A 16,418-nucleotide genomic window follows, 5' to 3' on the forward strand; every position below is an offset into this window, starting at 1 on the left:
CATTGAGAAATTTAAAATATATACAAGAAAACTACAGAAATTATTATTATTATTATTATTATTATAAGAAATAAAAGACAAATTTATCAAGGCATAGGAGTTATAGCCGGACAAAACAGGTGAATTTATGGTCATTTATTGTGTTTGCTTGGGGGTATTACGTATTAATGATAAATTTCATCAAAATTGTTGGTTTATGTTAATGTCTACTTGATCTGCTTATGTACATGAGTCTTACTTTAGAGAAGTCAGGAAACAACTATATAGGAAATTAGTGAAGAAGAGTATGAAGTTCTATAAATTTTATCATGTGAACGCATTCAAATTTTATCATGTGAACGCAATTATTTACCTTAAGAAATTAGAGTATGGAATTCTATAAATTTTATCATGTGAACGCAATTAATGCTCCTGATGTATTTCTGGTCAAATTACTGGATGACTTTATATAATTTACATTTAATTTCATAGAGATTTTGTTATAAGTATATTACATTAAGAAACAAGATGACAGTTGATATCTCGTCGAAACAATCTCTAACAATACATATCAAAATTCATATTCATGATTAATATTTAATATTCTTTATTATTGGTCACGCATCCCGTGGATATAATACTAATCTACTTTATATATATATATATATATATATATATATATATATATATATATATATATATATATATAGACACACACACACAACATAAAAAATTGGTCGTGGTGAAAAAAACTATCTTCAGCCGCCAGGTTATATTATATTGACTTAATAAATAATTTCAAATTCAGCATATTAAATCATGTCAATGCATGAGTCCTAATCTTGCATGTTTGAACTTCGACATATGACTAAAAAAGAATGTATTTGCCACCTCTAACAAATTTTTGTCAATGTACTTTCGAAAAATAAAGTACAAAAATTATCAGCATAAAACATTATCAAAAGACTAAATACTCCCAATTTGACCTAATTGTCTCCCTCTTATTAATACTATTCTAGTAAGTACTCAATTCGCTTCATTTTACTTGATCCTTATACTAAATTTAGATTTTTCATTTTACTTGTCCATATCAGCAACTCAAAAGAGGCTTATAGTTTTCTTCCAATATTACCTTAACTATCAAGTAATTACATAAAGAAATAATAGTCAAACTTAGATTTCCCAAGCATAATTAATAAGGATAATTTAGTAAAACAAATAAATAGTTTCTCAATTGGAGTGTCAACTTTGCAAAGACCAATTAAAATGAAATGGAGATGTTATCAGAGTAATTACATGAATAGAAATGAGATTACGATCATCCAACAATATAAGTAGGCACGTTACGTGGTATATTTATACTTCATTTTTTTTTATATACTTTTCCAACGATAGAGAGAGAGAGAGAGTAGAAGGGAAGGTATGAGTAGAGATTTGATCCAAATATTGATTAATTTCTCTTCTTATTTATTAATAAGAAACTTGTTCTTGCTGTAAAATTTTTGCAGCATGGGGCGATTGAGAATCGATGCATATGGTACAACTCAATTAAAGCAGCGAATTAGTTCCTCTCATAGAGAATTGTAAGTTCTTTTCCTGGTGATTTTTACGTACATGAGTTGTTTCGATTTGTTGAATTTTGGTACTTTTAAGTAATAAATCACTAGCTTTTATGTACATGAGTTGTTTTGATTTGCTGAATTCTTGATAATCTAAGTAAAGAATCAGTGACTTTTATGTACATGAGTTGTTTTTGATTTATTGAATTCTTGATAATTCTGGTAATAAATAAGTGATTTTTATGTACATGAGTTGTTTAGATTTGTTGAATTTTTGGTAATTCTATAAGTAATAAATCAATGATTTTTATATCCATGAGTTGTTTTGATTTGTTCAATTCTTGGTAATTCTAAGTATTAAATCAATGATTTCTATGTACATGAGTTGTTTTGATTCGTTGAATTCATGGCATTTCAATAAGCAGAAAATCAATGATTTTTATGTACATGAGTTGTTTTGATTTGTTGAATTCTTGGTAATTCTATGTAATAAACGAGTTATTTTTATTTATATTAGTTGTTTTGATTTGTTGAATTCTTGGTAATTCTAAGTAACATATAAGTAATTTTCATGTACATGAGTCGTTTTGATTTGTTGAATTCTTAGTAATTCTAAGTAATAGATCTATGATTTTTACGTACATGAGTTGTTTTGATTTGTCGGATTCTTGGTAATTCTAAGTAATAAATCAATGATTGTTATGACAAGTTGTTTTGATTTATCGAATTCATGGTAATTCTAAGTAATAAATCAGTGATTTTTATGTACGTGACTTGTTTTGATTTGTTGAATTCTTGATAATTCCACTTAATAAATCTTTGATTTTTATGCACATGAGTTGTTTTTATTTGTCGAATACTTGGTAATTATACGTAATAAATCTGTGGTTTTATGTCCATTAGTTGTTTTTATTTGTTGAATTCTTGGCAATTCTAAGTAATAAATCAGTGTTTTTTAGGGAAAAACAATAAATCAATTGTTTTAATTAATTAACAGTTTTACCAATTCTGAATGCTCTAGTCAAAGTTTTTATAATTAGCTCAAACTAAGCATTAGTTTAAGGTGGATGCGAATGTAGCTTTACTACTACTTATATGGATGCACGTATGTATGTATAAATTTAATAGCATTGCTAATGTTGTAACTCTGGCTACTATAATTTAGTAACACGTGAAGAAATCACTGGTCTTTATTGGAATTTGAGCTCTGATCTCCCATAATTTCATCCACTTCATCTACTCTTAGACTAGACCCTTGTTTCCGCAAAAATGTTATCTAAGTGGCTATTTATGATTGTCGTTGTGATGAAACTTTTCCTCTTGGATGAATTAGGAATGGTCAATCACAAGTTCATGAAAGTGGTTTGGGTGGAGGAGGTGGCAGCCGAAGTCTTAGTCATAGTGCTGGCATAGATAGAGCTGGTGCTAGTGGTAGTACCCAAAAGCTTTCAATTAGTGATGCACTGTCTTATTTAAAGGAAGTTAAGGACACGTTTCTAAACCAAATGGAGAAGTATCACATGTTTCTTTTTGTTATGATAGACTTTAAGAATCGAAGGTTTGCTACTTTGCCTAGTGGCATCCTTATTACTTTTTATACTGATTTGGTGATTTATGTGAGACTTAATTGCATATTTTCTCACAGAATTGATGCTGGTGGTGTCATAGCAAGAGTGAAAGACTTGTTCAAAGGGTATCCTAGTTTGATCCTTGGATTCAACACTTTCTTGCCCAATGGCTATGAAATAACCTTCAATGATGATGAAGAGGTTTCTTCGACGAAATCAGTTGAATTTGAACAAGCAGTCAGTTTAGTGAACAAAATAAAGGTTAGGTTTATGTTACTTTATATGATTTTAATAACAAAGGTCTACTTTTTTCTCAAAAAAAAAAAAAAAAACTTTGGTCATAACATACTGGCTTATCACTTCTTGCAGAAACGTTTCAGGAATGTTGATCCTGTATACAAATCTTTGATAAGCATTTTGGACACATTTAGGGAGGAGAACAAGGACATCAAAGAGGTGTACGATGAGGTGATAAAATATTTTTAGTTTGGATACGTAGATATTATGGACGACCGTCATGTTTTTGTTTGTTACTATTTTTCTATATGATCTTCATGTTTTAATTTGTATTATTTATTTTATTTTATGTGTAGGTTGTCAAACTTCTCAATGACCATCCAGATTTGGTTGCTGAGTTCACTATATTCTTGCAAGATCCTTAAGCTATTTCCATGCTCAGGCAATATTTTGATCAGTGGACCATCCCCTCTATTTCCTTATAATGTTATTACCATGACTAAAGCTTGCTAATTATGAGTTGTACTTAATATTCTCAAAGAACTCTTAGGGAGATTGGTTGGTTGCTTTGGAATTCCATGTCCCGTTTTTTTATGATAGAGATCTGGTATTATTAGCATTAGTTATTGCTAAATGGTTTCTTGAATCATATCATCTTCCCTTCTAGCATTCATTCATCCTTTTACTTATTTATATTATATGTGTGTGTGTGGATAGAGTAAAAGAGGGCCCTTATGTAATTAAAGAATATAAATTTGCGCTACGCTTCCAAATCTTGAACATCTGTGCGGGCGTGCAAGAGTCAAAGAGAGTCCTTATGTAATTAGAAGAGGGTAAATCTGTGCTTCAAATCTTGAACCTGTGGGATAAAACTTGTTTAAATCATAGTGACATTTGCCTAAGATTTTATAGCTTTGATATAAAAGAAGTGATAGGCATCGATCTACCTCTTTGATGATGCTCAAAAGAGATAATATTTAGTTAACTATTGTAATAATTATGAGAAGTTTTCCTTACTTTGTTAGTTATTGCATTATAGACATGTTTGTTGTGCCGTATTACTTGTGTTAAATCGTATGGGTCTCAAATATCAATTGATTAGAGTTATCCAAAAACAATCATAAAGTGAAACAATTAATTTGTTTTCGTGTAGATAACAACAACTTAAGAAAATAATTTGCGACTCGCATCATGCACTATATACTAGTCTACCATATATAATTGTTTATACACACAATAAAAATAATCATTTTAACCTTATAAATAATGTAATTTTCTAGGGAAGCAATTCGGATGAACTCTTTTGCATCCTCTAACTCCGCCAATGTGTGAGTTTCTAGCTTTGCATCCCCTAGCTTCGTCGATGTGTGTGAGTTTCTGACTGAGACTGAATAAATGGAATTCAACTTATATAAACCATTAGTTGAATATATTGACTAAGATGATTGGGTACTTTTATTTGGTTAACTAAATAAAATCAATACTCATCATTTTCGTAAACTTACATTCTTTCCTTTAACTTTTATTTTATAGTTCAAACATGATTTTTAACATATTATTTATTTGATTTTTAAAATTTTGTACTCATTGAAACGAGGTAGACGCGCAACACGCGAACCTGATTACTAGTTTTATAAAATACCTAAAAAAGAGAAGTAATAAAGGATGAATAATATGTGGACGTGGTGATAAAATATGTGGTAGCTTCTAAAAAATAGTAGAAACTAGAAACGGGTTATATCTTGATCCGTCGTATTATAGTACACTAACTTAATTTTAAATTCAGCATATTGAATCAAGTCAATGTATAAGTCATAACCTAGCCCGTTTAAACTTCGACGTATGACTTAAAAACGATTGCTTGTGACTCCTCCATATAATTTTGTCAACCTCTAGTCATTATGTACTTCCAGAGCATGAAGTACAAAAAGTTAACAGTTAAATATTAATGAAAGACTACAATACCCCAAATTGTTGACCTAATTGTCAACGCTCAGGATGCATATACATGAATAGAAGGTAAGGAGCTTATGATTCTAGGGTAAATTTCAGAGATAGTCACGTAATAATCATTTTTTCTTTTAACAAAATCACTAACTATCTTTTTTAACACACAAGTCACTAAACTTTGAGTGTGCTAACACAAAAGTCACTTAACTACTAAAATACTAATTTTCAGTGGATAACTCATTTTTACTCTCTTCCATTTATTTAAATCTTATAAATAAAAATTCAATTAAACAGCTTTGACCCGACCCGACTCAAAACGGTTTGACAAATGCGTTGTTGCAGCTTCTATTTGTTAGGCTTTCTATTTATTTACAACCTTTGGTGGGAGAACATCACCACCTCCTACAACCTCACGCCAGTGATCTTCAGAGCCAGTTGGATTTATATAATAAGAGTATATACATTCTTGTATGTTTCCACTTTATAATAGTGGATGGCATATTAGTCTCTTTGGACAAGCTTTTAAAACCAGTTTATTTGAAAAAGTGCTTTTAAAAAAATATTTCTGGCGAAAAGAAACTTGTGTTTGGCCTATTAATTTTAAAAACACTTTTGAGTAGTAATTAGTGTTTAGCGAAACTTTTAATAAATGTTTCTAAGTGTATTTTTCTTAAAAGTGCTTTTTAAAAAATGGTTTAGAATAAGCTTACAACTCCCGAAATCTTATTTTCTCCCAAAAATTTTACCAAACACCACACATATTAAAAAAAAAGCACTTACTAAAAAAAATAAGCACTTTTAGAGAAAAACAAGCTTAGCCAAATCGGCTATTAATCCTTAATTAGCTCATTGTTGCCAAGAATGTTAACCATACCAGGAGGACAAGGTAACCTACCGGGTCGAAGGTTTTAATTGAACTTTTATTTATTAGATTTAACCCAAAATGGTAAAAGAATGGGTTATTCACCGGAAAGTTAGTATTTTTCGATTCAGCGATTTTTGTGTTAGTCTATTCAAAGTTTAGTAACTTTTGTGTTAGAAAAAATACTTTAGTGAGTTTTATGAAAATAAGTCATAGTTACCTGACCATATTTGAAATTTACCTAGAATTCTCAAACAATATATACAGTCACGTTACTAGGTATATTTACACATCAATTTTTTCGTATACTTCAACGTTAGAGAGACAGTGCAATCTGATATGACCAAAAACAAGAAGGCAAGAAAACGTGAAGGAAAAACAACAGGTATAAATAGAGATTTAATGATCCTTTTTATTGATCCAAATATTCATTATTTCCTCTTAAAGATTCTTATTTATTCGTAAAACTTGTTGGTGTACTATTTTTGCAGCATGGGTCGATTGAGAGTCAATGTATATGGTAATGAATAATGATCAATTTAAACGGCCAAGTAATTCTTCCCGTGGAGAATCGTAAGCTCTTCTCCTTATGTTCACTTCCTTGTTATTTTAATTTGTTGAACTATTGTTAATTCTAATAAATCAGTGATTTTTAGTTGCTACATGGTGATTGGTGTGTTATTTTGTGATCACAAATTGTTAGATGTCCGCTGGAGTTAATTGTTTGGCACATCGAAGTCTGAGTAGTATGTGTAGTTAGCTATCTTTTTTTTTATTTTTTTTATTTTTTTACAATCTTAAAAGTGTATGCGGAGCGAATCATAGTTTTTTGAAAGTGTAGACTCTAACAACCGATATAGATAGGGGAAGTTCTCTAGGTGAGCATATTTAGCTCTATCGGCACTTGGATATGCGGGCTAGATCTTAAGGCAAATCCGATGACCATATTGTTTAATATCCATTGTTTGTTATTGCTTATTTTTTTAAAATTACACAGGTAAATACAGAACAATAAATTTTTGATGCTTATGATATATGAATTTACTTCTCTACAATGTATTTTCAGTGTTAGTGTTACTTCTGATCATAACACACTGAAGGATTGCTCTGTTTGCTCTTTCATCCCTCTTTTACTGTAAAACTGCTGAGTTTACACATATATTTTCTAATATTTGGACGAGCTTCGAGTTTTTTCACATATATGGAGACACTTCAGTTATTGGGTTTTAGTTCAGGTTATCTTCTTCAATTTGATTTTCCGTTCATTTTAGGATTTCGCGGCTAAAAATCCCTCCAGCGTTGTCTCGAATAATTTCTTTTCATTGTTGGTTCCAATTTTAGTTCATTTCTTTAGGCTTTCTCTGTTCCTCTTGCCCAAAAGGTTAGTTTTTCCCTTACTATTTCTCTATCTGGGTCTCTTTGTATTTGTTTCAGTTAAGTTTTTAGCAGTGTCCAAGAATGTTGGAATTGGACTTCAGTGTTAAAGTTTGACAATCTTGGAGGTGTACTTTGCTACTAGCAAGGGGCGCTCTTTACCACTAAAGTTGCATAATGTATGATAATTAAGAATATGACACGGGAATTGTGAACTTACCTTAGGAGTACTCGGAGAGTGAGTTATAGAAAAGAAGAAGGAGAGTCCTCCTAAGCCCCCTGCCAAAGCCATATGGGCTACAGAGAGAGATCAATGACTCAAGGACGTAAAATTCAGAAAATTGACTACAAATGGAAACGTTACTTTGAATGTACATAAACATGCAAGGTTAACTATATTCTTACCATTTCAGCAAATTAATAGTAACAGGCGAGGTTTACTATCATTTTTGTGAGACAAGGTAACATTTATTATATAGTAAGACTATACAAGGACTGTATAATCATCCATAATTACAAGTCTGTCTTTTTACCCGTGCTGCATTTGTTTGGGTAGTCTCGTTTGGTTTTCTCTTTACTTATTTGGTTCTGCCCTTTTAATTGGATTTTACCAAATATTTTTCACTTTAGTTGGTATTTTGGAGTTGGAGTTGAAGAAGGAGTTGTGTTTGGTTATAGTTTTTGCAAAGAGTATTTGTTTGTTTGAATGTACTGAAAGTGAAAAAAGTGAAAACAAGTCTTTTGGTGTTTTTCAAATTCCAAATACAACTTCAAATTGTATTTGGAATTTTCATGGTCAAACGTTGATTTGCTAATAAAGTGAAAATGTTTTCCCGAAAAAAGTGAAAAATTTCCATGGCCAAACGGGCCCTTAAGTTAACCACTACTTGTATGTATGTATGTATGCATAGTTTTAATAACAGTACTGCGAACACAAGCTTAATTACGTGCATATTAATTATTCCACTTGCTATCTCTGACCACCACATGTACTTGGTAAATCTTCCTACCAAGATTTAGTCACGTGTGAAGAAATCACCTAGTGTTTTTTGCTTTTTACTTTATTGGAATTTGGGCTATGATCTCCCATAATCTCGCCTGCTTCATAGATTGTTAGATCACATCTTTGGTTCTGTAGCAATGTCTTGAGTGGCTACTTATGGCTGTGGTTCTGATGTATATGGTTCTAGTAGAGATGGAGCTGTCGCTAGTGGTAGTACCGTAAAGCTAACAACTAGTGATGACTGTTTTATTTGAAGGAAGTTAAGGACGTGTTTCAAAGCCAAAGGGAGAAGTATGACTTGTTCTTTGATGTTATGAAAGACTTTAATGCTCAAAGGTTTGCAACTTTAATTTGCCTAGTGTCATCTCATTAATTTCTATTCTGATTTGGTGATTTACGTGGAACTCAATTACATAAGACTCTGATATTTTCTCACAGAATTGATACTGCTGGTGTCATAGCAAGAGTGAAAGTCTTGTTTAAAGGGCATCCTAGATTGATTCTTGGATTCAACTCTTTCTTGCCCAAGGGCTATCAAACAATCCTCAACAATGATAATAAGGCTCCTCCAAGGAAAACAATAGAGTTTGACGAAGCAATCAGTTTTGTGAACAAAGTAGAGGTTAGATTTCTGTTACCTTATATAATTTTGATAATAAGGGTCTGCCTTTTTCTTCTTTATTAAACTTTAGTCCTAACTTACTGGCTTATTATTTCCTGCGGAAACGTTTCCAAAATAATGATCATGTGTACAAATCCTTCCTAGACATTTTGAACATCTATAGGAAGGAGCACAAGGGAATCAATGAGGTGTACCATGAGGTAATAAGTTTTTTTTAATTGGGATACACTGATATTATAGACGATCTTTATGTTTTAGTTTGTTACTATCTTTTATATGTGTAGGTTTCCATACTTTTCAATGACCATCCAGATTTGATGGATGAGTTCACTAGATACTTGCCAAATTCAGCTATCGCCAATCCGTTCCCACTGGATAGGATTATTGGTCCTCTGAGAGACCTAGACTTGGATGACGATAAAACAATGATAAAGTTGCATAAAGAGCAAAAGAGACGTGCTGGAAAAGATAGCAGAGACGAAAGAACACATGATCAGGATTATAAAGAACCTGCTAATGAGAATGAAGGAGATCTAAGCATGCAGTGTCTCACTGATAAAATGAAATCTGTTCTGAAGGTTGAAGAATTTGGAGGACCTCATGAAGATAAAAATGACCTGATGAAATGTGAGTTCATGGTTATCATTGTTTTAATGAATATCTGTATTTCATGTGCTGCATTATAATCTTCCACCATTAGTGCTATGGTTTGTGATTGTGCTGACACCAATGTGAAGGCCATCTATTAGTTAGTAAGTATTAATTCATAGAGAATTACAAGCCCTCGTTTTTAACTGCTAGTCACACGCTGAAACCTAGAGGCTGAGTTAGTACTATTCTTCACTAAAAGTTGCTAAATTTCATGTTTGCATTTGTTTTTGGCATAGTGTTGCTGAGTTTGGTTAGTAACCTTCTTAATATGATTTGCTGGATCTTGCCAGATACCTATAGCCAAGGGTCCGGTTTCTGCGAAAAGGTAAAGGAAAGACTACGAAGTCTAACTGATTATCGCACGTTGTTAGAATGTCTCCATATTTACAGCAGAGACATAATTACAAGGAAGGAGTTACAAAGTTTGGTACGTCTATCATGCAATTAATCTCTCCTTTTTGCTTCAATGTCACGGTAATCTTTGTTTATATTAAGGGATAGCAAGCGGTAAGGTGCGGTGCGGTTGCGGGGCAAGCCCGCATAAAAGCCCAAAGACTTCAACCGCCCCACCCCGCATAGCATAATTTTTTGTTTTCAACCCGCACCACCCTGCCTCCCATAAACCTGCCTTGCCCGCCCCACCGCCCCGCCCCGCACATGGTTAAATTGTTGGATTCTGATGTCTTCGTCGTTGTTATGCATGCAATATTCTTCATCATAACCATGTCGGTATGTTTTTTTCTCCTACATTTCACTACTTTTACTCTAGTACTTCAATAATAAACCCGCCCCGCCCCACATAGCATAATTTGTTGTTTTCAATCCTCACCACCCTGCCCCGCATAAACCTGGCCCCCGCTGCTTAACTTTCTTTTTTTAATTGTTGGATTCTCATGTCTTCGTCGTTGTTATGCATGCGATATTCTTCATCATAACCATGTCGATATGTTTTCTTTTTCTTATATTCCATAACTTTCATTCTAGTACTTCAACCATACATATTGTACAACTTCCATCAAGCTTGCTGAATTGTTCATTCTGAACAGTTTTGACACGACTTTAGATATAGAGAACCTTGTGCAGTTTTACTTCACCTTATTGAGGAATACTATGTTCTTATACAGTTTACGAACCAAAAAACTAACGATCATAAATTATGTTTTTTGGTTGGTTTATTTGGTAAGTTAAAAAGACACAAAATATAAAAGGAATTATGATCAAAGTGAAACCCCGGCATACACAGGAGTAAACATGGTTAGTTACCTAGTCAAAATTTAGGTGTGACTACGATTTAATTTACTTTTGAGGAGATGACAGAAAATAGTTTTGTTATAAATATATTTAGATTAGATCTAATTTTTTATGCTATTGCATTACCTTAGGAAGTTTGAGAACTTAAATTTTTTAGCTTTTGTTGTGTTTTAATAGTCCCGCAACCCGCCCCGCCCCGCCCCGCATCAGTTCAAAAAACAAGTAATTTCAACCCGCACCTGCATAACCTTAAACCCGCTCTGCACCGTTGCCATTCCTATTTATAATTTCCGATGTCTACGGTCTGCTTGGGCTCCGTCTGTAGGCAGTATTAGAGCCATTTATGCTAAACATGTCCTTTTCTTTTGACAAACAAAGGGAAAAACTGGGTACTAAATCCTGTTTTTACAGGATTTTGTGGTACTAATGTCTTTTGAATGATGTACGAGTTGGTCTGGTTGTTGTTGTCTAAGCACCATATATTTGAAAGCATGCTACTCATTTCACGTTGCTGATGTGCTTGGAAAATATCCTGATCTTATGGAGGGTTTCAATGAATTTATGAAGCGTTATGAACGAGTTGGTAAGTCTTGAAATTTCGTGATGGTAAAATTGTTGTCACATAGATATGTGATTCCATTTTGATTGATTCCTTCTTTGCAGTTGGATCCTTTGCAGGTGTAATAAGCCAGAGAAAGTCTTGAATAATTTTGTGATTCATTTCATTTAATTTCATCGAGATTTTGTTATAAGTACATTTACATTAAGAAACAAGATGGCAATTGAAATTTCGTTAAGACAATCTCCAACAAGACATATCAGAATTCGGCATGATTAATATTCTTTAATATTTTGTTAGTATGTGTTAATTCGTGGTGAATTACAAGTGCTCATTTTTAACTTCCAGCCGCATGCTGAAAGCTAAAGGATGAGTATTAGTACTATTCTTCCCTAAAAGTTGCTAAACGTTCTCGGTTTCTTTTGAGGCTGTTTCACTTCAATTTTTGGTAAAGTTCTTTACGCATGCATTTGTGTTTAGCATAGTGTTGCTAAGATTGATCAATAACCTATTTAATATGATTTGCTTGATCTTTCCAGATACGTATAGCCAAGGGTTCGCTTTCTGTGAAAGGGTAAAGGAAAGACTACGAAGTCCAACTGATTATCAAACATTCTTAACATGTCTTCGTATTTACAGCAGAGAAATAATTACAAGGGAGCAGTTACAAAGTTTGGTATGTGTATCGTACGATTAATCTCTTCTTTTTGCTCCTATGTGACAGTAATCTTTGTTTATAATTTCTGCTATCTATGGTTTGCCTGGGCACTCTGTAGGCAGTATTAGAACCATTTATGCTAAACACGTCCTCTCTTTTGACCAACGAAAGGAAGAAACAATGATACTGAATCCTGTTTTTACAGGATTTTGTGGTACTAATGTCTTTTAAATGATATACAAGTCGGTCTTCTTCTAGTTGTTTAAGCATCATATATTTGAAAGCGCGCTACTCATTCAGGTTGCTAATGTGCTTGGAAAACATCCTGGTCTGATGGAGGATTTCAATGAATTTATAGAGCGTTATGAACGAGTTGGTAAGTCTTGAAACTTATATATATGTGTGTGTGTGTGTGAGATTCCGTTCTGATTGGGTACTTCTATGCAGTTGGATTCCTTGCAAACGTAATGAGCCAGAGAAAGTCGGATGAAGGACATACCTCCAAGTTAGTAAAGGGAGAGGAGAAAGAATACAAAGAGCACAGGTGTAAAACCGAGGCTCCTCCAACTTATCAAATAAAAGAAGAAAATGAAGTTCCTCTTGAAGAAGCTATCAGCTTTGTGAGGAAAGTAAAGGTTATTCTCATGCCTTCTGATTTCAATAATAATTGTTTACATTGCAAGTATATCTCGTGATAATTAGTACAAAACAAAATTGGTGTACAAAGTGATAATATTTTAAGCGTTCATCTTATAAAGTTAACGCAAAGACTAAAAAATACTGTATTTTGATATATTTCTCGTTTGTAATGCGAGAATAAAAATTGGAAACTTAAAAACGAGACTTACTGCTTTTATTATGTTTTCATATGAAGAAATGGTGAAATTTTAATTAATTAAAAAGTTATTGCATTCCTAGCGTCACCATGCAAGGAAATAATGAAGTTCACTGGGATTGTACTCCAGTTGAAATTTGAAAAAGTTGTGGCGTCCGGTGCTTTTATTCTTAAAATATAAATATAGATAGACAAAACTTAAGCTTTACTTAATTGTTGGTGTTATGGAGGAACGTTTAATAAATAAGTATCATGTGTAAGAAACCTTCTTAGACATTTTGAAGATGTACAGGGAGGGGCGCAAGAGCATCTATGAAGTCTACCATGAGGTGATAAAACATCTTTTAATCTGGATACACAGATATTATATACAGATGATCTTCATATTTTAAATTGTAACTATTTCTTTTTTATGTGTGTAGGTTGCCATACTTCTCAATGACCATCCAGATTTGCTTGATGAGTTCACTAAATTCTTGCCAGATTCTTCAGCTCTTTCCGTGTTTAAGCATTATTTTGATCGGTCAATCATCCTCTTTACTTCCTAATAATGTTATTGCCATGACTAAAGCTTGCTAATTATGATTTCAAGTTGATATTTCTAAAAGAACTCTTACGGAGATTGGTTGGTTGCTTGGAATTCTTTGTCCCATTTTTAGTGGGTAGTAGAGATTTAGTATTATTAGCAATAAATTTTACCAAATGGTTTCTTGAATCATATCCTCTTCCCTTCTAGTAAATCAAGAAAAAGAATCATTTATTCTTATTTTTTTATTATTTTAACTATGAGAGAATAAATTCGTTCGTAATTGTTTATACATGTGAAAGATACAAAGAAGGCCCTTATGCAATTAAGAAGGGTAAAAGTGTTTCCAAATCTGGAACTAAACTTGTTGAAATCAAAACAGTGACTTTTGCCCAAGAGAGTCTTTTCACATCTTTAATGATGCTCGAAGGAGGTAATATTAAGTTCAATATTTTTAGTGAAATAATAACGAATGTTTTCCCTAACGTTGTCAGTTCTCGAATTATAGATATTGCTCGACTTTAATGGTAAAAAGAATATATACTGTTATTTAAAAATAATCACAAAATGAAACAAGTGAGAATTTGCAACTCAAATAGTTGAAATTGCAACTCAAATAGTTGAAATCAATTTTAGTTTTCTAGCTTTTTGTGGGGTTAGGGAGTCGGGAGGGAAAAAGAAGGGGCAAAATGGAAAACATTACAAAAGAAAAAGACTATCGCTGCTTCAATATACGCTTCTGTCGTGCTCTTTGGGTCAAAGCTACAGCGTTGCTACGTGGATTTAATAGAAAAACATATTTCAAATTGTTTTATTGAAAACTTAAATTGTTGTATTCATCGTTTTGTTTTCATCTAGCCCTGCCTAATTAACTTGATACTAAAATTTTGTCCATATGTGAGGCATATTAAAATTTTGTCCATATGTGAGGCATACTTTTTTTTCTTTTTCATTTTTATGTTTTGGTAAAGAAACTGTTAGTGGTCGTTTGGTACATGGCCAAAATTATCCCGGATTATAATACCGGGACTAATTTATTCCATATCTTGGGACTATTTTATACCATCTAGGAGATGGATAAAATAATCGTGATAAGTGGTATAAGAAGGTATATCCCGGGATTATAATACCGGGACTAATTTATTCCATATCTTGGGACTATTTTATACCATCTAGGAGATGGTATAAAATAGTCCCAGGATAAGTGGTATAAGAAGGTATATCCCGGGATTATAATACCGGGACTAATTTATTCCATATCTTGGGACTATTTTATACCATCTAGGAGATGGTATAAAATAGTCCCAGGATAAGTGGTATAAGAAGGTATATCCCATATCTTGTATGCAATAATTTTACAATGACAAATTCATAGCCCAAACCAAATAAATTTCTATTGATCACTCGGACACATTTTGTTTGTCGTGTTACTCGGAAAACAAAGAGGAAGGTCTCTCCTCTAACTTAATATGTCGTTTTGGTGATATAGATTTGATATCTAGTAAGTTACTTAGGAATAAATGTATATCTTCATCTCAAATTGTTTGTGAATTATCATTTTCGTTACCATCAATTACCCTCTCTTTTTTTAATGCATCAGTGAAACCAATTCTAGCAAATGTGCGACAAGTTGCATATTCACAATAATTAGTTGTTAGTAAATCCAGATTCAACTGGATTAGGCTTTTTAGCAGAATGTAAGAATCTTCGGTGTTTTTTTGTCGTTACTCTATGCATATTTTGGACATATTTTATTGTAGCATTCGTGATTTTAGTTACCAAACTTAATAAGGAAACATGACTTGTAGTAATACGATTATTATAAATGCATAATTACGTGAAATTACATATTATTCCTCACGCCGTTAGGTCATCACATGTATTATACAACCTGCACAGTTTACGATTATCATTCTACAAATTACTACCTATAACCTATTACAATAGGTCGTTAATTCTATCAAAACTCAAAATGCATGCTTTTTCACTTTTATGCATTTTATTAGGTTAAACTCTAAACACGATCATGAATGTAACTGAAATATTAAACATATCAAACCAAAATTAACAAACAGTTCAGCCATCAAATAGGGAATGTTGATTGACAAAGGAGATTGGGGAACAACAAATCAAAAATTGGGTTCATTCATAAACTTCAAAATGTGCACACCTGTCACTAATATTAAGCCCACAGGGAGCCGTAGGTATTTGAAATCACCAACACGGTATAGCCAACGTACAGGGCAAAAGAATTTCAAAGCTATACCTTTTTTGCATCAATCAATTTCTTACCATTTGAGGTAGATTGCATCCACTAAAAACTTATTACTTAACCAAAAATACTAACAAAAAAAGAAAAGAAGTAATTGCCTTTTTATGGAATATTAGTAAATCTTACCCTTGTCATCAGATGTAACCTGGCGTAATGCAATATAGTCTAATTTCAGGTCAAGAAAATTGATAAGTATGATTTCATAATTTATTGTCTTAGTGTCTTGTTAATGTGACCTCATTACATCTCAAATTTGCAAATAAATGTAAGGGATTTTTTTTTAAAATTTTTTTACATACGAATAAAGAACAACCAATTGTTGTGGCCAATGATCTTTGAGTGATATCTATATTTAAAAGAATATTGTTTCAAAGATAACTAACTTACTTGTATGTAACAATTTTACGTAACAACTTCATCGTTTAAATCAAATAAATTTCTATTGATCACTCGAATACATTTGTTTGTGTAATGTTACTCAAAAAAAAAAAAAAAAGAGGAAGATCTCTCCT

General features: G+C 32.4%; 1 protein-coding gene across 1 annotated transcript; it reads left to right on the forward strand.

Annotated features, from left to right (window-relative positions):
* The first annotated feature begins 1,488 nt into the window (after positions 1-1,488).
* LOC132047908 (paired amphipathic helix protein Sin3-like 2) lies at positions 1,489-13,656 on the forward strand. Its single transcript, XM_059438881.1, has 10 exons — positions 1,489-1,562; positions 2,872-3,019; positions 8,789-8,868; positions 8,971-9,149; positions 9,251-9,354; positions 9,439-9,781; positions 12,155-12,291; positions 12,574-12,649; positions 12,721-12,908; positions 13,531-13,656. Exons 1-10 carry the CDS (start codon positions 1,489-1,491, stop codon positions 13,654-13,656), a joined length of 1,455 nt encoding a protein of 484 aa, XP_059294864.1.
* The last annotated feature ends 2,762 nt before the right edge of the window (positions 13,657-16,418 follow it).

This window comes from Lycium ferocissimum, chromosome 2, assembly GCF_029784015.1.
Source record: "Lycium ferocissimum isolate CSIRO_LF1 chromosome 2, AGI_CSIRO_Lferr_CH_V1, whole genome shotgun sequence".
Taxonomy (NCBI): Eukaryota; Viridiplantae; Streptophyta; class Magnoliopsida; order Solanales; family Solanaceae; genus Lycium; species Lycium ferocissimum.

What these genes read in the sequence shown, in the direction of transcription:
- LOC132047908 (XM_059438881.1), top strand. Translation starts at nt 1,489, where the DNA reads ATGGGGCGATTGAGAATCGATGCATATGGTACAACTCAATTAAAGCAG. An exon ending in AATCAGTTTTGTGAACAAAG is followed by an intron (nt 9,150 to 9,250) that starts TAGAGGTTAGAT and finishes CTTATTATTTCC; the next exon opens with TGCGGAAACGTTTCCAAAAT. An exon ending in TAAAAATGACCTGATGAAAT is followed by an intron (nt 9,782 to 12,154) that starts GTGAGTTCATGG and finishes TGATCTTTCCAG; the next exon opens with ATACGTATAGCCAAGGGTTC.